Here is a 23,948-nt window from a genome sequence, read left to right as displayed (position 1 = left end):
ACAATGACTGCAATGCTGTAGCAATGAAACCCTCTAATCTATTTGCAGTTCTTATCCTGCCACAATTTTCGGACAAAGAGCTACAAGATTTAATGTTTGCCCTGTTGGGCTTTAGTGTCTTGTTTTGGTCCCACTCATTTTTATGCTATTTCTCCCTTTTGGAATGGGAATGTTTAGCCTATGCTACTGTGTGTCAGCAGTGTTTCCCTTTAACTTTTATAGGGACTCACAGCTAAGAATTTTCTTTACATCTTAAAGGAGGCTTTGGGTTTGGACTTCTCAGCAGTGCTGGCACTGTTAGGACTTTGGCAATAGTTAGAGATGGACTATTTTGCACAAAGAAAGATGCAGGAGTCTTTTGGAGGTCAGAAGTGGAATGCTATTATTTAGATCTAAGATAGCCCCCAGCGCCTCATGTGTTTGGAGTGACCAGACTATGTGGGCAGTATAACTGACTTGCATTTGGGAGGTGGGGTCAGAGAAGGCAGTTATTGGGATCATGGCCTGGGTTTCCCTCCTTTCTCCAGCCTCTCCCTTCACTCTGCTTCCTTCACCATGCTGTGAGCAGCTGTCCCCAGCAAGGTCCCTCTGCCATGCTGTCCTGCACTGGAGTCCACCAACTATGGTCTGAAACATGAAGCAACACAAACCTCTCCTTTAAGTTCTCGGTGTTGAGTGGCTAAGACAGTTTGTGTCCCTTGGGAATGGTCAAGAGGGCAATCAGAGGTGCTGGAAGGCAGGGAGAGCCAACACCGGGGACAACACAGATGGCCTGTTCTTAGACCAGAGATCTCAAACTCAAGGGTCTGCAGGGGCCACAATGATAACAAGGCCTGTTATGCAAGTGGTGGCCCCCTGGGCAGTGGTGAAACCAAGCCTAAAGGAGGACTGAAGCTGGCTCCAGCTGAGCAGAAATGCAGGCCCAATGAAAATCAATCTCTCTAGCTCGCTCTGTGTGTGTGTGTGTGTGTGTGTGTGTGTGTGTGTGTGTGTGTGTGTGTATGTGTGTGTATTGAAGACAAACAAGAATTACAGATTTTAAAACATTAAAGCTCCCAATGCTTACATGTTGGCAACAAATTCAAATTCCTGAACATTCTCTGGGGGACCAACATAAATGCATCTACAATCTCAATACTGTTGGCTGGGCACCAAGCTGAGAACTCAGATGTATAAATGACAGGAAAAGCAATGTCACAGGATAATCACAATCAGAGCACATGAGCTCAAGGCCCTATCACAGCTCAGGAGGCAGCAGGGTCAGCCTGAGATCAGGACAGGTTGTAATATGCCTGGAAGTCCACCCCACCATGCAAGTCCCAGCTGGTACTCCAGGGGCAAAGGCCTGCCCCCGCAGGGGACCAACAAGGAGGGGACCTTAGCTTGAGCTCTGGCTCCAGAGGTCCGAGGCATGGATACTGAGGAAGAGACCCATCCCAGCACCCATCCCAGTCACAGCTCAGGAAGGTAGCTCCAGTTGTTCGGGACTAATGCCCAGCACCTGAGTGCTCCATGGAGACTTCAGGCTGCCAGTCCCCTTCTCACTGCTTAGGGCTGGTGACGTGTCAGGCAATGTCCCCAAGCAGATGTCTACCCTGTACATAGGATCCTGCCTAGCTTCTTGCCAGGGCCCAGCAGGCTCAATCCAGCCAAGTCTCTCTGAATTCTCCTGTTTTCTTGACTCTTCAACACAGGTCAGGAAGGAAGAGGGTAAAGGCTTGCACTGCGCCCAGCTCTGTGCTTCTGGATAAGACACGGTGATTCCTAGGAGCCTGTCCCTTCTGGAAGCCCCTCTTTGAGGATGCAGAGGTCCTCATGGATGAAAGCCGCATGCTCTCTTTTGACTGAAGGTGCCGGCCTGTGCCTCTTTTCCAGGACCTGGTGTGGACTCTGCCCTCCCTGCCTCACTCTCAGAGGCCTGCGCCTGTACCCCACCAGGATCCAGGTTCTGTCAGGTCCTGGCCTCCCCTGTGGTTTGGAGGGAGCTCCTTCTCCTGCCAGTCTCCATGAGTGAGCTACACTCTGGGTCTCCAAACACCAACTTCCACTTTAATTTGTGTGGACGTTACTGGCTAAAAAGGCAGAACACCGCCCCCCTCCCCTGCTGTCCTGAAACGGAAGAGAACAAGCTGGGACCAGGAAGATATTTCCAGAACATTCCAGAGTTGGCCAACTTTAATTTGGAAACAGCTTTTGGCTACAGACATTCAGGTTTAAGGCACATTTCAAAGTACAAGGAGCCCTGTTACTGGCCAGGAACAGGCTTCTGCCTTGTGGTTTTGCACGGGAGATGGAAGAAATGACTGTCTGGGCTCTTCAGTTTTCCTAAAAATGTAAGTGTTTGGCAAACACAAAGCTCATGATATAGTCTCCCTAAGACGTAGATATTACACTTTCAGGCCTTGGTGAGGGTCATGGTTCACTCCCCAGAAATGTGTATTGGTACACACACTCATGTGCATCTGCTAGGCAAAGATGGTACAAGTAAGAATATAAAATTATACAACTAAAATGATGCTGAGAATCTTAGCCATAAGCAACGAAGAGGATTGCACAAGTCAGGAAATCAAATACCTACTCTAATAGCCTGAGGCAGCAGGGAGTGGGAGGAGAAGGCTCCCTGCTGGAGTACTAGCCACAACCAGGCCCTTAATCAGGGTGTGGGGCCAGGAAGGGCAGGGCAGGACAGGGCCAAGCCTCTGGGGACAGATGTGTGCGCCTCGGGGCTACTGGGCTGGATTTGTGGGAAGCAATCATCTGGCCTCATCCTGGCACTGCATTGCCAGCAGGGGGCAGGAGTGAACCGCCAGTCACAGCTCAGTCGTTGCCACCGCAGATCTTCAGCAGGATCTTCCTGTAGTCCCCAGAAGTGTCTCCCTGATCATAGGAACAAGGACATCAGTTAAGCGAGGTAGGACCACTTCCTGCCTCCTGATTTTCTGCTGGCGCCAGTGCCTCTGCAGACAGGCAGACCTGTGGTAGGCAGATGTTCCCCCCAGCTGTCCCAGAGCAGGTGGCCTGCGCCTTGGGATGTGCACCTCAGCCCCACCCAAGCCACTGATAAAGAACAGAAAGCTGCGCTTGCACCAGTGATCAAAGGTAAATACATCACCACAACAAAAAAAGTCGGTCTCAACACTACCTGAGGCTGACCAATATTCCTCTCTGCAGGCATTTGTGGGGCACCAAACTGGAGTTCTACCAAAATGCACAATGTGTCCTATTTTTTTTTTTTTTTGTCTTTTTCGTTTTTATCGGTACCAGGGATCGAACTCACGACTGCCTGCTGGCAAGGCAGGCGCTTATGCTGCTGAGCTAAATCCCCAGCCCCCAATGTGTCCTTTTTGGAGACACATTATCTCCATGGCCATGCACCGGAGGACAGTGCTGTCACCTGGGCCACCAAGTTCCTGGGAGCTCTGCCCTTCTGATGCCTCTGCACTCACTATAAGGGGGGCTAAGAGGCTCCCCCAATTCTTAATCATTTCCTCCCACCCTGGCTCTCAGGGGCAAGGCCTACAGCTGCTTCTAGACAGCACAGCCGGCTGGCACTCAGGAAGTCTCTAATTACAAATTCTCTGCTAATCACGGCAACATCTTTATAGCACACAAATGGAAAGTCACTTTTCCCAAAGAGCAGCCCAATAGTGTCACACATCAGCGAGTCTGGAATGAGAACGTGGGCCCGGTGACTTTCAATTTCAAAGTTCAGGTGTGTCCAGGATGTCACAGTCAGTCTAGTGAGACAAGAGCACAGCCTGCCTGCCCCTCCGGTGACCCAATAGCAGCCCATGTTTGCTAGTCTCTCAGTGTAGATCTCCCGTTGAGCCCTCCTAGGAAGGAACTACTATTATCCTCATCTTAAACACAACAGGTGTGGGGCCCAGGCAGAGGCAACACCACAAAGTCAGCAAGCAGAAAAGCCAGACTCCTAGGTGAGCCCACAGGCCCTGACACTGAGCTGCGGCCTTCCTATGCCTTATAGGGAATCCGTGAGCCGCACACAGGCTCTAGGAAGCCTCTAAAACAGGATTTCTGGCTGATGGATCACATATCAAAGTGGTCTGGGCTCTGAAGGCCAGGGCCAAGGTAGGAGAGGCCCCCAAATTTTGTGAAAGCTGTTGGGTGGACACCCCATGCAGTTACTGAGCACCGGGGTCCAGGAGCCAGGGATGCAGCATCAGAGCCTGCCCCGGCCTCAGGAGCTGACAGTCTGCTTGGGAGTAACTGCGTGAACCAGGGAAGTTCAAAAGAACAGATCTGGGATCCATCAGCACAGCGCCCATGTACTGCCCAGAGGCCTAGTGCATGAGGCCAAGAGCGTGAGCAGGAAGAGTGGAAAGGGGAGGGGAGAAGAAGGGAAGGGAAGGAAGCAGAAGGGAGGGGGTTGCCTGGCACAGGCAGTGTGTGAGGCCACAGGAGGCCGCGGGGCCCGTACCGTGATGTCACTGTACAGCGACTTGCCATACATCCGCTTGTACTCTGCTCTGATGTCCAGAAGGTCAATCTCGCTGCGGGACACCATGATGCGAATCAGGGTCCGGTCCTTTGTTCCTGCTCCCTAAAGGGTCCACTCAGGGTCATGAGCAACAGGACACACCCCCACCTCCCCAGCCCTGACCCTCCCACTCCAGCTTCAGCTGCAGCAGGCTGAGTGTGGCCCTCCCAAGCCCGCTACATGCACCCCCTGGCCCCAGTCACAGTGGGGCTACATACCCGCATGGCCTTATTGAGCCTCTCAGCGAAGAAGGCTGGGGTGTTCTTGAGACATTTCACTGCCGGAGAGAAACACAGCATAAATGGATCTTCAGGAAACTCTCAACCTAGAAGGCCACCGCCTCCATCCCTCACCCCACACTCCCGCCTCCAGGCTAATTATCCCATGGTTGAGTCCAGCTCTTTGGAACAGGACCGTGCAGAGCTGGACACCAATCCACTCTCTTTCCTGGCAGCCATGGTGATAAAAGGATTGAGGAGCAAAGCAGGGCCCAGAGGGAAGAAATGCTTAGTGCAGAAGAACCGTGTCGCTAAACAGATGCGGAGCCCGCTGCAGACACTGTGACCCCATGGAGACAGACCGGCGAGCAAAACCAGTGTCTCTCTGCAGTTCTCGGGCCATGAGCCCACCACAGGGGATGTGCAGAGAAATGAGGATTAATCTCTCCAAGGAAAATGCTATGAAAAGAATGGGCAAAAGGCATTCCAAGGTGGGAGAAGGGAACAGTGACAAAAGCCACAGAGCAAGGCCCCCAGTGTACACAGTGGGTCAGACCCGGAGCCTGCGCCCTGCTGCGGGAGCCCAGCTGCCAGAGATCGGCCAGCTTTCCCTGCAACGGGCTTGCTTTGCTGTCGCAAGTAAAAATCTTCCCCGTGTTTCCATCACAAACATCTGACAAGCGCCTGCAGGAGGTATTTTTAGAGGAAACTTGGCAGGATGTGAGTCACTCTCCTCTGAGAGAGCGGCTGGATGTCCTCCGACCAATGCCCACACGGCAGCGCCCCTCTCCGGAGCCTTTCTGGGAACATAAACAAGAGCCGGCCGGCCTGGACAGTTGGGCTTTCTCAGCAGGCAGGACAGCAGCATGAGGTCCCAGTGCTTGGACTGTCTGGTTTTGGCACTCTGGGGTCCTGAGGTTCTCTCAGCGTGCCACTCGGCAACCAGAGGACAGGGAGTACTCTAGCAGCCGGCAACACACCTACCCACGGCCAGCCCCGGGACACCTACCCACGGCCAGCCCCGGGACACCTACCCACGGCCAGCATGCCCCGCTCCAGGTTCCCCGACATCTCCCGGCAGATGCTGTTCTCGATGTCCCGGCCTGTCATCCTCTGATACTCATTGAAAACTAGTGGTGAGACAGAGAAACATACTGAGTTCCCCCAAATCAATGCTCAGGTCCTACCCCTGGATTCTACAGAATAAAACTGTATCTGGAGATAGTCTTTAAAGAGGAGACTTCATTAGCACGAGGCTGTTAGCGGGGCTGAGCTGGTCACACTGGTGCCCCACATAAGGGGAGGAATCAGAACAGCCGAAGATCAGGGAGCGCATTTTGGGGGTGTTTTTGAGATAGTCTCACCATGGTGCCCAGGCGGACCTCGAAATCCCAGCAATTCCCTAGCTTTAGCCTCCCAAGTGCTGGGATTACAGGCACACACCACCATGTGCTGCCACAATTTAGGATTATTTTCACAAAGTGCAAAAATACAACCATCCTGTTTTTCATTTTCAGTAGAGCTCCCACTAAACTACAGAAACATTCAACACTGTTACAAACAAGGCTCTGTGCTAGGTGAGTCTGCCCCGCTCTAGCTAAGGTAGTGCTCTGAGTATATTTAAGACAGGCTAGCTGGGCATGGTGACACGGGTTGTGTAAGCCCCAGACTCAGGGGACTGAGGCCGAAGGATCATCAGGGGTTCAAGGCCAGCCTGAACTACACAGTGACAGCCTGTCTGAAGAAAACAGAAACAAAAAGATAGGCATTGCTGCTCTCCACTCAGAGCCCAGTGATAACCGGACTTCATACCTTTTGCCTTCCTCTTCCCAGAGAACCCCTCTCGGTGCCCCGCCAGGTCCCCGCTGCAGGGCACTGCGTCATGGGTTTCTCCCTGGCTTGGTCCTACTGCACCCTGCCTGACTCCAGGGCTGCCGTCCCCTCTCCAGAGCTACCGCCTGACAGAGATGCTGCTCTGTGTGCCTCTTGGCCGTCCCTGAACAGGGCGGTGAGCCTGGTGAGGACGGGACAGTGGTGCTGCCCCAGCCCCACTCTGGGAAGAGCACGCAGAGCTCCCCGATGTGTGGACTCAAGCAAACAAGCATTTGTTACAGCTGTGTCACGCCACCGTCAAGCCCCTGGTAAAGCACTCCAAAGACACTCCCAGTTGCATGGCCCTGCATCCCAGCACACAGCCAGCCAGCAGTGGCCCAAGCCCACCCTGGCTTCCTCCAGAGCCCCTGCCGGCCTGAAGCGCTGGGTGGTACCATAAGTAACCAGCAGGGGGCAAAAGCAAGCTCAGCTCATACTCAGCCCTCGGATGCCTGGACTGCCTTACCTGCCACCAAGTGGACCCGGCTTCGGGAGCACAGAATGGCATTGAACTTGGACTCATCCGTTCCCAATCGGTTCTCCCCGGCAGCATACAGCTCCTGCATGAGGAGGAAGATGTATACACAGAGCCAGTCATGTCCCAGGCCCCGGGCCTAGGTCAGCCAGGAGAGGTATGCATGTGTGGCCCCAACCACAGAGGGGAAGGAAATGGGATCAGTGGGAGCCTCAGAGTCCTCATTTGCAAAAGAACCAGAGGTCAGCAACCTGCATCCCCTCAGTAGGGGGATCCTGCAACTGGGGAGTTCATACCAGGATAACCAAGGCTGACTTGGGGTGCTGTGGGAAGCGCGTGGGCACAGGGCTGAAGGGCCAGGGCTAACCACCCAGAGGTGAGAACTTAGCAGCAGGACTATAGAATCGACACTGCCCAACCTTGAGAAGCAGACTTCCTAGGTCTGAGAAGGAACACATGAGATAATGAACGTTCCTACACTGACAGATGATAGTTGTGGACAGAGGATTTCACATATTTATCACTCCCTAGAATAATAACTACGTTTGCCAAGGGGCATGATTTGCACTTGCCTGTTAAACTTTTGAAGGTTTAAGCTCAAAATACTTGCCAACTTGCACCCCTGTCCTAGTGGCCCCTGAAAGGCCTTCAAAGCTTCAGGCAACAGCCTTGGACTCAAGGTCCTGTACCCAATGCAGATACTCAGAGGGGCTCAGGGACTTTGCAGGTTAAAGTGAGGGCGATGTAAGTCAGGAACAGAGGTAAGACAGTATGAGACCTCTGTCCTCCATAGAGGGCAAGGGAGGTACCCCAGCTCCATTCCACCAGGAAGCAGGGCTCTCACCAGCCAGGACAGTGGGGTTGAGAAATGCACTTCTCTAGGGAGCCACTCAGCTGCCTGGACTTGCCCCCTTTTGTCTGCAAAGCGTAAAGGATAGGGGAGAAGTCTAAGGCTGCACACCAAGGTGACAGCTGGCTTCTAGGCTCCTACCCTCTGAAGCTTAGCAGGTGAAGGTCAGTTCTGCAGTATGCAAACAGAATGGTATAGCACCTGGACACAGGAGGGCACTGGTCACCTGAGACCCATGCCCGTAACTGTTACTTATCAACTGCAACAACGTTCAGTATGTTCCTCCCTTACAAAGAGGAGAAAATGAAATCCAAGAGGTCGGTGACCAGCTCGTGGTCCTGGCTGATGAGTGGCAGAGCAGCTCGCAGCAGCCGCACCTTACCCACAGTTCTTTCCCAGAGCGCCGCCTCCTTTGATCACCCCACCCACTCACCTGGACGTCTCTCTGGACGAGGGACATGTCCACATTTGTGCTTTCGTCTCGGTTACCCTGAAAGGCAGCAGGTTGCAGGGCTGAGCCCGCTCCTTGGAGGGCTGCACCATGACATCCTCCTTCCTCCCGTTCCTCTCTGCGCCACCCCCTGCACTCTGATTTCCTGTTGTGGGGAAGGCACCTGAGAGAGGGAGATGAGGAGCCTCTGGAAGTGCCCGGATGTGTCGCTGCGAATGGCCTCCTCCAGGGTCTTCTTGTGTTCTGCAAAGAAGGGACAGGAAGGTCACCTGGTGCCCACTGCAGATGTGGTCACCCTGGGCAGCAGCAAAAGAAGGGCCCAGGGTCCAGGTCTAGAGGAGACATGTGGCCCATGAGGTCCTCCAGGGACATACGAGCCTGGGACCTGGGGGCTGTCACAGCTGTAGTCAGGCTCCGCCAGGCCGGCCCTATATTAGTCACTTGTTCAGGTAAACGGCAGGCAGGGCAGGGCCTTGAGTGCGACCCAGCAGGCTGGGAGTGGCAGAAAGTGCGTGATAAGGAGGTCAGGAGGGATTTAGGGTGCAGAGAGGGTGTGGCCCAGGCCAGGGGTACAGAGGCTCTGCACGCGCAGCAGGCACCTGCTTTGTAGGCTCTGCTCAGCTCCTGGATGTGCTCATTGCTTCGAGAAGCCAGGATCTCGATCAGACAAGCTTCATCTGTGCCAGCACCCTGTGGTGGCGGAGAACACGAAAGACCACGCTCTACAACTATGTCCGGGAAGGACAGCGGGAGGCACAGGCAGCGGGGCCTCTGACACAGAGACTCAGCCAATGTACTGCCAGCACCAAATCATGACAGTGGCCAGCCCCCATGGGAAGGGATCACAGGAACCACACTCAGAGAGGGGCAGCAGCTGCCCAGGGACACAGTACATGGTCTCTGTATTCCAAGTTCAGCCCATGAATGAGATGACAAACAACTGGGAAGAGGAGCTGACAGTGAGTGATGTCCGAGTGGCCGTGTGGCAGCACCAGAGTCCCCAGTGGACTGTGGAGTGTGTGGACACCTCTAGGACAGGGCAGCAACAGCGAGGACAGAGGAGTTATCAGGCTGGGCATAGCAAGAAGGCAGAGGACAGGGTCAGCAGCCTGGCTTTCACATGGGTCTGACTCTGGGCTCCAAGGCTTACTGGCTGTGTGACCTGGGACAAAGTAATTAGCCTCTCTGTGCCTTGGATCCCTGGTCCATAAAATGAGAGGGCTCTGTGTAGGAGTCATGAAGATTAAGTGAGTTAATGTGTGGCGAGCACTTTGTTCGGGTCAGGCAGGAAGCACAGCATGTGTCAGTTATTTTTATAACCGCCAATGCCCACGGCCACCCTCGGGTTACTCAGAGTTTATAAAGGGTGTATGTGCGGCCTCCTTCTCCAGGTCACAGTTCATCCAGGGCACCACCGTCCCACATCCTCTGTCCACCTCGGGACGCTGCAGAAGGAGGTGTGGGCAGAGAATAAGCCAGCCCTGCACAGGACCCTAAGGGCCTGACAAGCCTCATTCCGACTGGATGGGGAGCCTGTGAGCAGGCCTGAGCCATGGGTGGCCCACTGGGATCTGGAGAAGGGACTGCTAGTCCCTACTGCAGCTGGCTCCCTGACAGGAGCAAATGTGGGGGAAGTACAGGAAAATCTCTTCCTGCATACTGCAGCAGCAGTATGACATCACGCAGGCTTCCTCCTGGGCTGCGCGTGCACACACACACACACACACACACACACACACACACTCACGTGTACACACCTTGATGGCCTCCTTTATCTCAGACACGTCGTACTGTATTGGGGTCTTCATCAGAGCCAAGATGGTCTTCTCAAAATTCCCTGACAGCTCGGATTTCAGGTCTTTGATCAAATCCTGATTAGACATTCAAACAAGCCAACGCTGACACTCCACAGAGCATGACCCATGAGAACAGGTTCCAGAGTTGCGCATCAGCGACATGGGCATCACTCTGGCCAGGGAAGGGGCCTGGCCTCAGGACCCTTTTCACAGCCTGCACCAGTGGGGGACGCCAGGGCACATGGCACCAAGGCTGGAGAGAGGCTGGCTACAGCACCAGCCACTCAGCGTTCACTCGGCTTTTACCCAGGAGTCAGAGCCCAGCCCCCTAGGGTTTATTCTGATCCAAAAGCCTTTTCCTCCAAAGTGCTCACATGAGCAAAACCTCCCCAGGTTTGAAGGGAGACAAGAAGGGAAACTGAGGCCAGGAGAGGGGAAATGATATGCCCACAGTTCCTTAGTTGTGGCACAGCCAGTGCTAGAATCCAGAACTTTGGGCACCTGTGTCAACCTCAGTCCCCTAGGAACCCAGGGACTGTTCCCCTGAGGTATCCTTCACCTCAGAATGGTGCTGCCAGGGAGGGCAACAGGAGGTGCCCTCGTGCAGCTCAGTGTCCATTCCGAGTTCCAGGCCCACCAGTTCCACAGAGAAGCAAGAGGGGAGGACTGCAGCCAACCCACTGCCAGAGGCCCCCCTGTGCTCCCGTCCTCCTGCACCGTGCCTCACCTTCCCGTAGGCCGTCTTGAAGGACAGGATGATCTGCTGCCGCTGCTTGTTGGAGCGACTCCCCAGGCAGTCGATGATGGCCTGTTCGTCGGTCCCTGGGGAGCAGAGTGGCAGGGAGGTCACTGGGATGCTCTGCACCTCCCAACACCCAGCTTGCACCCTCTAATTCTCCCAACCACGCTCCTATGTCACCTCCTCTCCCATCACCTCCCCCAGCCCACAGCACCCCTGTGAAACTGCCCAGGAAATCAGGTTAGGGCCAGAACATAACCACCCAGGGTCTCTCACCAAAGCCCTTCATGGCCTTCCGCAGGACCTCAGCATCGCGCAGCGGGTCAAAGCCAGCAGCGTCTGTGATGGTGCCTCGGTTTCCGAACTACACAGATAGTCACAGGTAAGAGGATCTGCATGCCACTTCCCTCAGATCTGAGGCAAGAGCTGGGGTGTCTGAAGGATCCAGAAATCAAGCGCACTCCAACAGGGTTCCAATTGAGGCTGCCCAACATGGCACTACTCATCGTCAGTCCTGGTCCTGGGCCCTGCCTGGCCCCCCAGCTAGCAGTCCCCACAGCCTAATCCTTCCTGGCCCTGAGAATGTGTCCCATACCCAGCTCCCATAGGGCTGACACTGGGCCTGAGGAAGGGCAGGCTGCAGGAGCAGAGGCTGCTGACCTCTCCCTGCCACAGGGTGATATGGCACACACTGGGGTGCTCCCGACAGGGCCTGGCTAGTCCGTGTGGCCCCAGAGGTGCAGCACCCAACCTTTCAATGGTGCACGGCCACCAGGTTAAACTGTGTGCTGGTGCCTTGAATTTCTAGTGACTGGTACAGTAACAGAGACATGCTCAAGAGAAGACAGTGTAGGGAGGGAGAATGGGCAGGTCTTGGGGTATGAAAAGAGAGGACCCTCTGTCTAAAAATAGTCTCCTATCACACATCACCAGCCCTGTGCTGGGCTGGTTTGGCCATGTAACCATGACAATGAAGTCTAGGCTCTGCAAACACAAACTGTTCTGCAATATGAGCCAAGATCAACCCTACAGGAGCTGCCAACAATTTTCCCTTCCCAAAGGGAACCATAGGAACCCTCCAAAACCGATCTGGGAAGGCGTATCACGGGGCCTGTTGGGCACAGGGGCCTGGAGGCTGGTAGCCCAGGCAGCTCTTACGAAGCATATAGCCTGGTAAGTCACAGCAGGAATGAAGGGGCTGCTGGGGTGTTCTGACCTGTAGGCACTTGGGATGTCTAACCAGACTGGGAGAAGGGGTAGGCAGCCCCTTCTCCCCCAGGACAGGCAGCCTGGAATAAAACGACACTCCAATAAACCAAGAAGTGTAAGCTGCAGGGCTGAGCCTCTCTGTCTGTCCCCTGGCCTTCCTGGCAGGGCCAAGAGTCTCCAGGCTTTGGGCTCAAGGCTGGACCAGCACTCACCTGGGTTGGGGGTACAGCAGGGGTCATGGGTCCAGATGCTGGGTATCCTGGGTAGCTTGGCATTGGCTGCTGCCCCGGGGGTGGCATTGGCTGCTGCCCCGGGGGTGGCATTGGCTGCTGCCCTGGGGGTGGCATCGGTGGCTGCCCAGGAGGGTAGGTCATCGGTGGTTGCCCAGGGGGTGGCACTGGTGCCCCTGGGAAGGGTGGATAGGAGGGCGGGTTTCCTCCAGGGGGTGGATACATTCCAAATGGAGGAGGACCAGGCTGCTGGGGTGGGGGTGGACCAAAGCCACCAGGGGGAGGAGGAGGATAACCACCCCCAGGAGCTGCCGGGTATGGGTTGGCTCCTCCAAATGTCCCAGAGATGTTGGCTGCCTGCAAGAACACAAGGTAGAGCCCGTGACTCACTGCCGGCCCAGCTGCGCTTTGCCCTCTGCCCTCCACTGCCCAGGGCCTCAGCCCAGAACTCAGTTCCTCCACTGAGCTCCAAGCAACCCGCACTGGAGCCAACCTAACTTCAAAACGAGTAGTTGGCCAGGGATCTGCCCGCTCCCGCTGCACCCTGACCAGGTACTCCCACCCTTTCCACAAGGGATACAGCCTTTCCCCTCCAAAGGATATTCCTTTTTTCCTGGGCCCATGAGTAAAGGAAGAGTTTACAGCCCCAGAAAGTACAGGGGCCTCTCATGGGCTTGATAGGACCCCACATTATCACCCACCTAACCCCACACGTCGGGCTGTGAGGCTTGGGTGGACACATGCCTCCCCAGAATGAAGGCCTGAAGCCTGAGCAGGAGACTGAGGCCCTTCTCCCCTCTCCTCCTAGTTACCCTGGCCTCAGCTGGTGCCTGGAGCGCTCCAGGTCCATGGTGCTCCAGGGTCTGGTGGCCCTGGACACCCAGATAGCACACCCCTCCCCTGCTTCAGACCTCTGTCAATGTCCCTTGCTGGCTCACCCCAACCCTCTACCTTAAAACCCTCACTCCACCCCACTCACCCGACTCTAACCCTCTCACCAGCTCTTCTTGCTCCCCCAATCTCAGCAGCACCCCCAGCAAAGCTGTTCCTGTCACTGTCCCTTTCCGATTAGCAAATGCACCAGGGCTGAGACTCCTGTTTGTTCCATTCACAAATCCCCAGTGCCTAGAACTGGGCCCCATACAGATTTGGGTGTGTACTGGTTGTACTGTTTCTGCTATGCACACACTTGTTTTCAGATTATAAAAGATATTATTTTTAACCAAAACAACCAATATAAATTGGGCAGATTTGCCCAAGCTGCTGCCATATTCCCACTCACGACCAAACCAGAACAGCCATCCCTCTGTGGACACTCACAGCACACGCACACACACACAGGCACACACATGCAGACACACCTGCACCTCCTCAGGCCTGCACTGAGCTTACAAGGTGCCAAATGACTCTCCATGAAGACTCACCCCACTGAGCACCCCAAGGCTGTAAGGACCGGGAAAGACCACGTGTGCACTGCATCTCCAACCCCTCGATTTACGGAAGGGAGAGCTGAGACCCAAGCAGGGGCATCAGGCAGCTGGAAGAACCCTGGAGAAGTCCCTCCTGCTCTTAGGGGCAGTAGGCACACTCCAAGCTCTCGGTCACCGCCAGCCTTGATTCCCCAGCTGTGTGGCTGTGCCCCAGGCGGAAGGACAGACTCACCATTCCTGAGAGGTAGTCCTGGTTGAACTGCCCTGCGTAGTTGGCTACGTTATCCAGCCCGATGGGGGGCCCGCCAGGCGGGGGATAGGCTGGATTCCCCCAGGGACCGCCACCTGAAAGTTAACACCAAGCCCTCAGCCCGTCTGCCCCTGCCCAATGGGGGAAGGTGGAAGAGTTCAGCAGAGGTGGCCATGCAGAGCCTCGGGCCAGCGCTACAGAGGACAGAAAGGCCAGGAGGAGAGTCAGGACAAAGAGGAGGCCTCTGCCTCGCTCCCCACTGAGTACTCAGTGGGGTATTCAGGAGGCATGGGGGGCCCACTGCAGCCTCTGCCCCCTCAACCCACCATCACGGAACAGACACAGGACAGTCACTCTGGGACTCTGTGCTGGGCTATGCCAAACAAGCTCCAGGGGCCCCCAGGATTCACAGAGCGGCACAGGTATGGGGCAGAGGTCCTTCCAGCTTAGCTACTCAATGTGATAACTCAGTAACAGGAAGGAGAGGCAGAACGACAAGCTGGAGGAACTCCGGCCCGCAGCACAGGAAACACGGATCCCAACCACTGTCCACAAGGGGACAGCAGCGACAAGCCTGGCTCTGGCCCGGCAAGACAGTTGTGTGCTGGGGCTCTCAGCTGCTCCAGGTTGGTGTCCTGCAGAGTGAGTGATGCCTGAGGAGCACGCCCAGTGCTCAACTAGGGGCCACAGAGGACCACTGTCACTGAGACCACAGCACGTGGCTGGCACCAGGGTGGAGCAAATGATGCCCACAGCGCAGCCTTTTCCGAGCTGCCTGCCTACACCCTTTTGCTGCTTGGAGGTGGAACAACAGTGCTGACGAAGCAGACAGGACACAGTGAGATTTCTGCCGCAGCGCGGAACAAGGTCGTTATTAACCAGTTGCGGGGGAACTGGCCCTGCTCAAGGACTGCGCCCTGTGACAGTAGCTGAGCCATCTCTCCAATGGAGCTTGTCCCCTGCGTGCAGAAGTGGAGGAGGAGCAGGTCCCATGGTCCCAGACTTTGACTCCCCAAAGTGAATGATGACCCCCTTAGGATGGGTCAAGACAAACTCTGCTGCTGGGCCAGTTTGTCACAAGACCTTCTGCTGGAGCCCTGCTGCTGAGCAACCAGCTCATAATGCTTTGGGGAACACCATGCCTGAGGCTTTACCTGTCTATCTCTGGTATCTGGGATAACTCTGCAGATAGGACCTCTAATTTCCAAAGGAGGAAATGGAGTCTCAGAGAGGTGAAGGATTTGTTCCTGGTTACCGGCTTACAAAGAAGAAACCTGGCCTGATCTGGGCCTCGAGGAACCAGCTCCAAACCAGGACCCCTGGGCGGCTCGCACTCCGTTTTTTCCTCTCATAAGGCTGTGCCAGGGGAGGATGGGGAGCAGCAGAACTCTGATCCCCCTATTTGGGACCACACAACCCTTCTTACCTGGAGGACCTGGTGGGTAGCCACCAGGGGGCGGGGGATAGCCTGGGTAGCTCATGGTCGGATCTGGAAGGGAAGAGAAGGGGCATTCAGACTGTGCCCAGGGTCCTCCCCACCCGGGCCTGCCGGCATAGGGATCTCAGGAAAACAGTGAGCACAGCCCCCACACCCCAGCAGTGGAAGCAGTTGCATAGGCCTGCTTGTTGTAACAGTTTACGCTCCCTGCTCCCCGATCCCCACTCCCAGATCCCTGGCAAGGTTTCCAGCTAGAATTTCTGGACCAGGCTCTGCACCATGGTTGCAGGGATTCTCCAGCCTCAAGCCTGAGCCTGTGGGTTCCCAACAACGCAGCTGCTCTCTGCTATAAAGAAGGATACACTGGAGACATATGTAAGAAAATGAAGGCACCGCGTGACCATAATGTTAAATGAAATAAATCAGACACACAGGCTGCAGAGAATCCCCAAGTATACATAAATTAAGACCAACTAAATGATGGATAATAGGAAACAGGACAAGAGATCTTTTTACAGAAGAGAAGGAGACCAAGAGATGGAATGGGTGGTGAAGAAGAATGAAGATCAACTCCCCAATGTGTGTAACCACTATGTACTGCCAACATGAACCAATAAAAATTAAAATCCACCCACTTCACAGCGAGCAGAGCACAGCCTGTGCCGGGCACCTGTTCTCAGACTCAGACACCAGACAGCACACGGCGTCCCAGCTCCAGGTCTGTCTGTCTTCTCTCTCTGCACCCGTATCCCCAGCACCCCCGCCTGTCTCCCTGATCCCATCTTGGGGGACCAGTCTGCCCTTTCCATTCTCCCTCCATTCCCCAGGCAAAGGGGTGCGGCCAGAAGGACCCCCAGGAACTGAAGCTCAGAGAACATGTGATTATGTGCCTATCAGTCGGGGAGGCAGAGGCCTAGAACCCAGGGCAGCAGGTGGGACAGCTGGCCTAAGTCCCTTGGTACACAGGTCTGTGGCAATTAAAGCACCCAGAGGCACCGAGCTCAGTGACTGCACCAGCCACAGGAGAGATAGTGGCAACCTGCCCACTCTTGCCACCCAGCAGCAGCCTTCCTGGGCAGCCACCTGCCCCCGAGAGCACAGCTGCTCCTTCTCGTGCAAATCAGTCACCTGATATCACATCACATAGGTCACTGGATTCCACCCCCAGGACGTCTGGGTCAGAACAGTGAGGTCCTGAGCCAGGGGCCTGCCAGACACTCTTCAGCACCACTCTAGGGGCGTTCCTGCTGCCCTGAAGAGCTGTACCTGTGGCTGGCAAGAAGGCTGAAAGACTTCCCTAAGAGGTCACCAGTGCCCACAGATTTGCTGGTTCTCGGCCCTATAGGTGTTGCCATTCTTTTTTGTCAATGAGTCCATCAGTGACCCCAGGCAAAGCTGTGGGAAGCCAGTGATACCTTAGTGCCCTTGGGGAGAGTAGACATGGTCACATGTGGCACACTGGTGTCTTTTCAGTCTTAAGCACTCGTGGCTGAGGTTCCAACAGTGCTGCCCTGGGACACAGTGACCCATCCTCCTAGGGCTGGGTGAGCTGTCGCCAAATGTTCCCTTCCATACACCAAACAGATCTCAGCCAGACCAAGGTTTAAATGGAAGAAGTGGCCTCAAACCACAGAGACATAAAATAAAGCCTCTATATGTTAAGAAAGAGATAAACAGCATAAAGACAAATGACAAACTTAGAGAAAAAGTTTTACTGCTCAGGAGGCTGAGGCAAGAGGATCACTTGCACCCAGGAGTTCAAGGCTTGTCTGGGCAACAGAGAAGTCCTGCCCCTAAAGCAAAAGAAGAAAAGATAAAAGACCCAAGAACTGCAGGAGAAACTGCTCAATGATGTGAACAGGCAATAACAGAAGAGGCACGAAAGAAGCTCACCTTCTAAAACTGCTAAGAGAATCCCCAATTAAAAGGACAGAGGTGCCAGAAGTAAAAATGACACACCGTGGACCCAGCGGCTCTGCTAGAACTTCATGCCAGACTTAGGCCTCTGGAAACGACATTAAGAACATGGGTCTTACGTGGCATTACCTGTAACAACAGAAAACCTCTCACCACTTAACACTTAAATACATCACAACCGAGCTACTTTTTGAATCAGCCAGCTCCATCTACCAGGATGTGGATGATCCCCACTGTTAACCATAGTAAGTACCATGTGTAAACTAGGCCAGTAAAGAAAGAAACACCCCGGAAACACACGACCCTCATGCTGTACACATGCACCTGCATACAGGCCATCCCTGGAATGACAAATGACATCCTGGGTAATGCAGCTGCCTCTGGAAGGGGAAAGCAGAGGCCAGAAGTGACGCTGTTGATGTGTGTGCCCTTTGCATTCCTGCCATGTGCATGTGTTACTTAATAAAACATGACTTTTAAAAGGCCCAGTTCAAGCCAGATGTGGTGGTGCATGCCTGTGATCCCATCACTCAGGAGGCTGAGGCAGGAGGACTGCCACAAATCTGAGGATGCTGGGCTACATAGTGAGTTCAGGGCCAGCCTGCAGTGCACAGTGAGACCCAGTCTCAAAAACAAACAAAAAGGCCATTTCAGCTGGGCATTTCTGACCGCGCTTGTGGCTGCCCCGTCCTGCCTTGCACAGCAAACACATAGCTCCTGCTCTTCCAAGATGAAAATAACTCACACAGGCCCCATTCAGCTCCACAGCCAGGGAACAGCAGCGCACTGCATGCATTCCTGGGAGGGCTCCAGGGAGCTTCCCGTTCTCTGGGCAGGAGCTCTGTCCTGAGGGGCCCCCAAGGTGGGGCTCTTTCCACTGCAAGGCCACAGTGTCCTGGTCAGCCCCAAACACCGTGCCCAGCCTTCCCCTCTGCTGAAAGCACAGCCATCTCTCCACTGATCTCAAAGCAACAGGATTCGTCCAGTCCATCCGCATCCCTTTTCGCCAACCCAAGGCCCAGCTGTGGACCCAGCCCACAGAGCAGGAGCACGCCCTTCCCTAGATGTAACAGGGGTGCAGGGCGCTGTGACATTCCCCTGCGATCCTGCCAGCTGCCCAGCCTGACGGCTCCCTCTGTCTCCTATCTGTGGATTTGGCACCCACAGTGCTCTTCCAAGTACTTGACCCAAGGGCCACAGCAGGACCATCCCAATTTGTCATAAGGGAACTCCCCAGCTTGACGTCAGGCACCAAGTGCCCTGGGAAATGGGTCTAAGCAGCTGTCCCCTGTTGGGAGCCGCCGACACCGGTCGCCTTACTTGGCGGACGTAGGGCCTGTGGGTGGGAGCGGAGCCTGAGCTAGATTGCCCCTCCCATCAAGTGAGTCAAGTTGGCGCCTGCTTCCTGCCCCCTGATTGCGCTGGCGACTTAAACAACCCGCTCTGTAAGATAGTCTGCCTAGCAACAGCTGATGTTAGCCAGTCAGCCCGCATCACGCGCTTTGAACTGATTGGCTACTGTTGCCCTATAAAAGTGAATGCCTCTCCCGCCACGAGAGGAAGCACAGAGAGGAAGCACAGAGAGAGATAGAGAAAAGTCCACCGGCGAGAAAGGGCTGGTGGCAGAAAGGAGGCCTCGCGGAGCCCACGCGGAGATAAATAAAGGCAAGATTGCACACCGCCAGACTTTGTCGTGTGTCTTTCCTGCCGGCCGGGAGCGACCTCGACAGTCCCCCAATTCTGCCACAACCTAGCTCTCAGGAGGGGTAACAGTTCATCTCTCTAACAAGTAGGGGGCCATGCTAGGGAGCCTGGAGTCCAGGCAGTGTTCCAGAGACCCTGGTTCTCTCTGGGACCACCCTTCTGCCGGAAGCTGTGCGCGGACTTCCCCTCCCAGCCCTGCCTAGCCCTCACCCTCAAAGAGCAGCTGGTGACTAAGAAAGCTGACCCGACCACTGTTGTGCTATGTTGTGTTACACTGCACGGTGCAGTGCTGTGCTGTGTTGTTTTTAAAGGAAATTTCCCTCAAGTGTTTGGCATTCTTGAGTATTTCAATTGCCACTCTGACCAAGGCATTTTTCCTTCTGCTTTTTATTTCTGAGACAGAGGCTTGCTCTAGAACTCACCATGCAGCTCAGGCTGGCCTTGAGCTCACCATCCGTCTTGCCTCGGCCTCCCAAGTGTTTGGACTACAGGACCAGCTCTCCTACTCTGTCCTTTCATTAAAAAGGTGCAAGGGTGGCAGGGCACGGGTGATTCACACTGCTGATGTGACATTGTCCCTTGATCTTATGCACCAGCTTCTGATCCTGGTGCCTGGACACAGGGACTCTGGCAAGGTTCCCCTGCTTACAGGCAGCTGGCTCCTGGGATGGCTCCGGCTCTTAGCACCTGCCTCTGCGGAACCTCCAGTACAAGAGGCCACCTTCTTTTCTCATTGGGACCATCTGCCTAGAGCTGCAGCGCCTCCAGCTAAACAAGAGGCTCACTAAAACCGACTGCTGGGCCCCACACCAAGCCAAGAGGTCTGGGGCTGCTGAGAAGCACCATTACCAACAAACTTCTGGGTGACGCCAAGGCTGGACCTCAGGCACCCTGGTGCGGCCCCCCAACCTGGGAGCCCAGGAATCTGAGATGCAAACAGGCATGTACCAACCCCAAGCCCCTAGGAATCCTGATGTCATTGATTGTGTGCTCCACACTTGGGGAACACGGTCTGGGTTTCTGGAAGCTTTCCCTCCCAGAGTCACTAAAGGGCCTGTTCTCTAAAGCTGTGTATGTGGTATCCTGGTAAATCTCAAAGCCCCCAAGAGGACACCAGCTGGAATCCCCAAACACAGGAATCTAGAAACAATGTGTGGGGACAGGGAGTGACAGCTACCCCAGCACAGTAGGGAGTCTGGCACCTCCCACCCCAACAATGGGAGGGGAGACCTGGGCCTCCAGCCAGCAACAGGACTTCCCAGTGCACATCTGAGGTCCTGCCTGACTTCCAAGGACTGAACGTGGGGTGGGCAGTGCCACGCCTGGCAATCAGGTACAGGTGGCCAGCAGGGAGGGACAGAAGGGGCTCACACTGGGACAGAGCCTGCAAGAAGCCAATGCTAAGAGGCAGAGGCCCAAGCCCCCCAGTGCTCAGCAGCAACCTGGCAGTCTTGGCTGAGAGAGGAGACGCCGTCAGTCATGGGATGACCCTTCCTGCTGGCTGGAACATTCATTTGTTCATTAGTTTTAAAATTAAAAGTTTTTAACATTAAGTCTTTAATCTGATGCGACCACAAAATTTCAGGATACTGTTTAAACTACACAGCTCTGACCATGCTTATATTTTTTTAAATGAAAGGAAAAAATCGCGTGCAGTGAGGCGTACATGTAAATCCTGCTACTTAGGGGGCTGAGGCAAGAGGGTCCCTTGAATTCCAGGGGGACAAGGGCAAGCATCCTGGCAAAATAGTAAGGAGAAGACAGGCCACAAAATAAAGCAAAGATAAGGGTAGAAAATATGTGCAAGGGACACATCAGATAAAGGAAGTTCGCCAAAACAGACAAACAACTCTTGTACCTCCACAAGAAAACAAAGCACACAATGTTTTTTTAAATGAGCAAAAGGCCTACACAGAAAGTTCACCCAAGAGGGCACTCATGACAAGCACAGGCGAAGCCACAACATGTCACTAAGAACTGCCAGTTAAAACAACTGCACACCACTCCATACCCGTTTCTGTGGCCCAGATCCAAATACCCACGCCATGAGCTGCTGCAGGATACAGAGTAAGAGGAGTACTTGTCTGTTTCTTCATTCATTCACTCCTGGGAGGGGGTACAAAGCGACACAGCCTTTCTGAAAGAGTTTAGCAAACACTCACATAACAACCCAGAAAGTGAGTTCAAAACCAATGTTCACACACAAACACCTGCAGCCAGATATTTGTACAAGTTGGCTTTCTGTCACTGTGACAAAAATGCCTGAGATAAACCACTTATAAGAAGGAAAGGTTTGTTTTGGTTGTTTCAGAGATGTGAGCCCACAGTCAGTTGCTTCTGGGCCGAGAAGGAGGCAGCAGTGGTGGGAGCAGACCTGGGTCCCAGGGTCTACCTTTCTCCAGGCAGGCTCTGCTGAAAAGCTCTACCGGGTCCCAGTCGTGTGGAGGGCTGGTAACGAACCCCTTAACATGGCCTTTGGGAGACACTTCGGATCCAACTAGAGCATCAGGAAGAGTGCTCTGATACATAATTGCTGAACTTAGAACAGAGATGTCCTCCAGTAAGCGAATGGCTACCTAGATGACAATTCATTCAGACAGCAGAATATATTCTGCATTAAAAAGAAATGAGCTTTCAAGCCATGAAAGGGAACGGCAGATGTGCATCAAATGCAAGTTACTACGGGAAAGAAGCCAGTCTGCAAGGGATGTAGATCAGTGATGGCAAACCTTTTAGTGCTTTCCATGACACAAATGGCCCACTGTGGGCCACTGGTCTGCCGCCCCTGAGTACAGGTTGTCAGATTCCAGCTACAGCACAGCTTTCTGGTGATGGCAAATGCTGGTGAGGAAAGGTGAATGGTTGCCAGAAGTGGGAACACACCAAGGTCTGTGGCTGGCAACGACACACTGGTGTCAGTTCACAGATATGACCAATCCAACATGGGGGGGGGGGGATAAGAGTGAGTTTTGGATGTTTAGGTAGAAAGGGCGCATGGGAGCTAAGCAGTTTCCACTCAAGTTTGTTGTGTACATCCCTAAATACATTTTATTTAAAAGAACAAAAGGAGTACATGTACACTGTAGGGAAACCCAAAGGGAACACAAAGACAGAAGGTTCCTCTACCCTCTTCTCTGTCTCCTTCAGTAAAGGTAGACACGAACTTTCTTTCTTTTTTTTTTTTTCTTTTTTGAGACAGGGTCTGAGTTCAGGCTGGCCTTGACCTCATTCTGTAGTCTAGGCTAACCTCAAACTCACGGCAATTCTCCTGCCTCCGCCTCCTGAGAGCTGGGCTTACAGGTGTGCACCAGCATGCCTGGCTCAGGTGAGCAGTGTCTAATGTATAGTTCAAGACAGCCAAACATAAATGAACATGTATATGCTTGTGTAAATGTGTACATAGATGTGTGTTTAGTTTACAGATGTTCCTATATATGAGTGACTTCTACTTACACGTGTGCAAACTCTTGACCCAGTTCCACCCTAAAGGTGCGTGTGTTACTGTGACACAATAAGCAGCACGGGTAAGGCAGGCTCTCGGGACTGGGCTGTCACCATGAGGTCTGCGCTCCATGAGGCAGGTAAGAATGGAGCTAACTGCAGAGCACAGCTGGTGCTGAGGAACAGGTCAGTATGCAAAAGCCGACACCAGGTCACAGAAGTGCTGTATGGGAAGCAGCGTGGACGCAGAGGAAACCGGTTTTGTTCAGTTTCCTTTAAGTCCATGTTTGAGCTGGTGCAATCCTGGTGCTGTCTGGGAAATGGAGAGTCAGACCGAGGTGCCCCACATACCAGCAGGAGCAGCTGGTGATCACTGTCCCCAGGTCACCGGCAGGAGAGCACAGGCAGTTACATGGAGCCATGCAGGGGTCAAAGCAAGATGAGACACTTGTTTCTACTTAAGGAAGTCCAGTTCCAAGGCTCTCACCAGCAAGGATCAACCAGAGGCCTGGAGCTGGGCCGTTCCCCCACAGACCTTGCCTGTCCCATGGGTGAGACAAGGGTGTCCCTTCCAGGGCTTCTCTCTCCCCTTAGGTCTGAGGAATCCTGCAGAGAAACCCTTTCAACTTTCAGCCCAAACGCTAGACTTCCAGATTCACAATGTCCATGCTGGAAGGATCTTGAGACTGTCCAGTTCCACATCACTTGCGTTTGCAGCTAAAGTGTTCCAGGGCCAGCCTTGGGCAGCTCACAAGACCGCTAGGGACAGGGCCTGTGGTAGAACGTAGGCTGCAGGCAGCTGACAGCACCACCTTCCTCCTGGGACAGTGCTGCATCACAGTGACCGCCTCACCCTGAGCTGGGCCAGCATGTCTGTTGGGCCAGGCTGGTTCTGTCACTGTGACCTGCTTTAAGTCCCCTCCTTCAAGGGGAAGAGGCAGTGCCAGCAATGTGCTTTTTTCTTTTCTTAGTGCATGTTTGCAGTACGTAATGACTACATTCATCATGGGGACTTGGTGCATGTATATAACACACCCTAACTCCTTTTACATCCCCTTCTTCTCCCTTCCCTCCTAGCGAATGAACCAGGGCTGCCAGAGCCTCTGCTCCTAGCCTTCTCCCCGGTAAATGCAGTGCTTCTATCCAAGGCTCCTGACCATGGCGGGAGGGAAGCCACATACAGCCAGATCCCAGGCACTCTAGTTAACATTTTCTTCTATGCCAGTCTAGGACTCAGGCACTGGTTCACCAGCAAAGAAGTAGGAGCTTAGAATGCTTGCAGGAAAACCAAGATATCTCCAACCCCTGGACCAGCAAGCTCCTACCAACTGCCAATGCTTCCAACTATCTATGATCGTCATTTTCTAGTGGTCAAACACAGGCCAAGAGCCTTGTTTACCATGATTACCCCAGCATCTGGCTTAATGGAC

At 54.1% G+C, this 23,948-nt stretch overlaps 1 protein-coding gene across 2 annotated transcripts in view; it reads right to left on the bottom strand.

Moving 5' to 3' along the window:
* Nucleotides 1-2,144: 2,144 nt before the first annotated feature.
* Anxa11 (annexin A11) overlaps nt 2,145-23,948 on the bottom strand; it is a 37,666-nt gene continuing 15,862 nt past the window's right edge. For both annotated transcript variants that reach the window (XM_063238765.1, XM_063238764.1), the window contains exons 2-15: nt 15,445-15,507; nt 14,001-14,113; nt 12,321-12,695; nt 11,176-11,263; nt 10,888-10,982; nt 10,122-10,235; nt 8,964-9,054; nt 8,528-8,607; nt 8,347-8,403; nt 7,055-7,148; nt 5,751-5,846; nt 4,717-4,775; nt 4,439-4,561; nt 2,145-2,877 (exon numbers count right to left, since the gene is read on the bottom strand). In XM_063238765.1, the coding sequence (XP_063094835.1) occupies nt 2,818-2,877; nt 4,439-4,561; nt 4,717-4,775; nt 5,751-5,846; nt 7,055-7,148; nt 8,347-8,403; nt 8,528-8,607; nt 8,964-9,054; nt 10,122-10,235; nt 10,888-10,982; nt 11,176-11,263; nt 12,321-12,695; nt 14,001-14,113; nt 15,445-15,499 (1,500 nt within the window). In that variant the 5' untranslated portion in view covers nt 15,500-15,507 and the 3' untranslated portion in view covers nt 2,145-2,817. The remainder of the gene's footprint in view (nt 2,878-4,438; nt 4,562-4,716; nt 4,776-5,750; nt 5,847-7,054; nt 7,149-8,346; nt 8,404-8,527; nt 8,608-8,963; nt 9,055-10,121; nt 10,236-10,887; nt 10,983-11,175; nt 11,264-12,320; nt 12,696-14,000; nt 14,114-15,444; nt 15,508-23,948) is intronic.

The sequence above is a fragment of the Cavia porcellus genome, unplaced genomic scaffold (assembly GCF_034190915.1).
Source record: "Cavia porcellus strain 051 isolate PalLab524CR breed Dunkin Hartley unplaced genomic scaffold, mCavPor4.1 scaffold_28, whole genome shotgun sequence".
NCBI lineage: Eukaryota > Metazoa > Chordata > Mammalia > Rodentia > Caviidae > Cavia > Cavia porcellus.
This window is presented reverse-complemented; position numbering and strand designations above follow the sequence as displayed.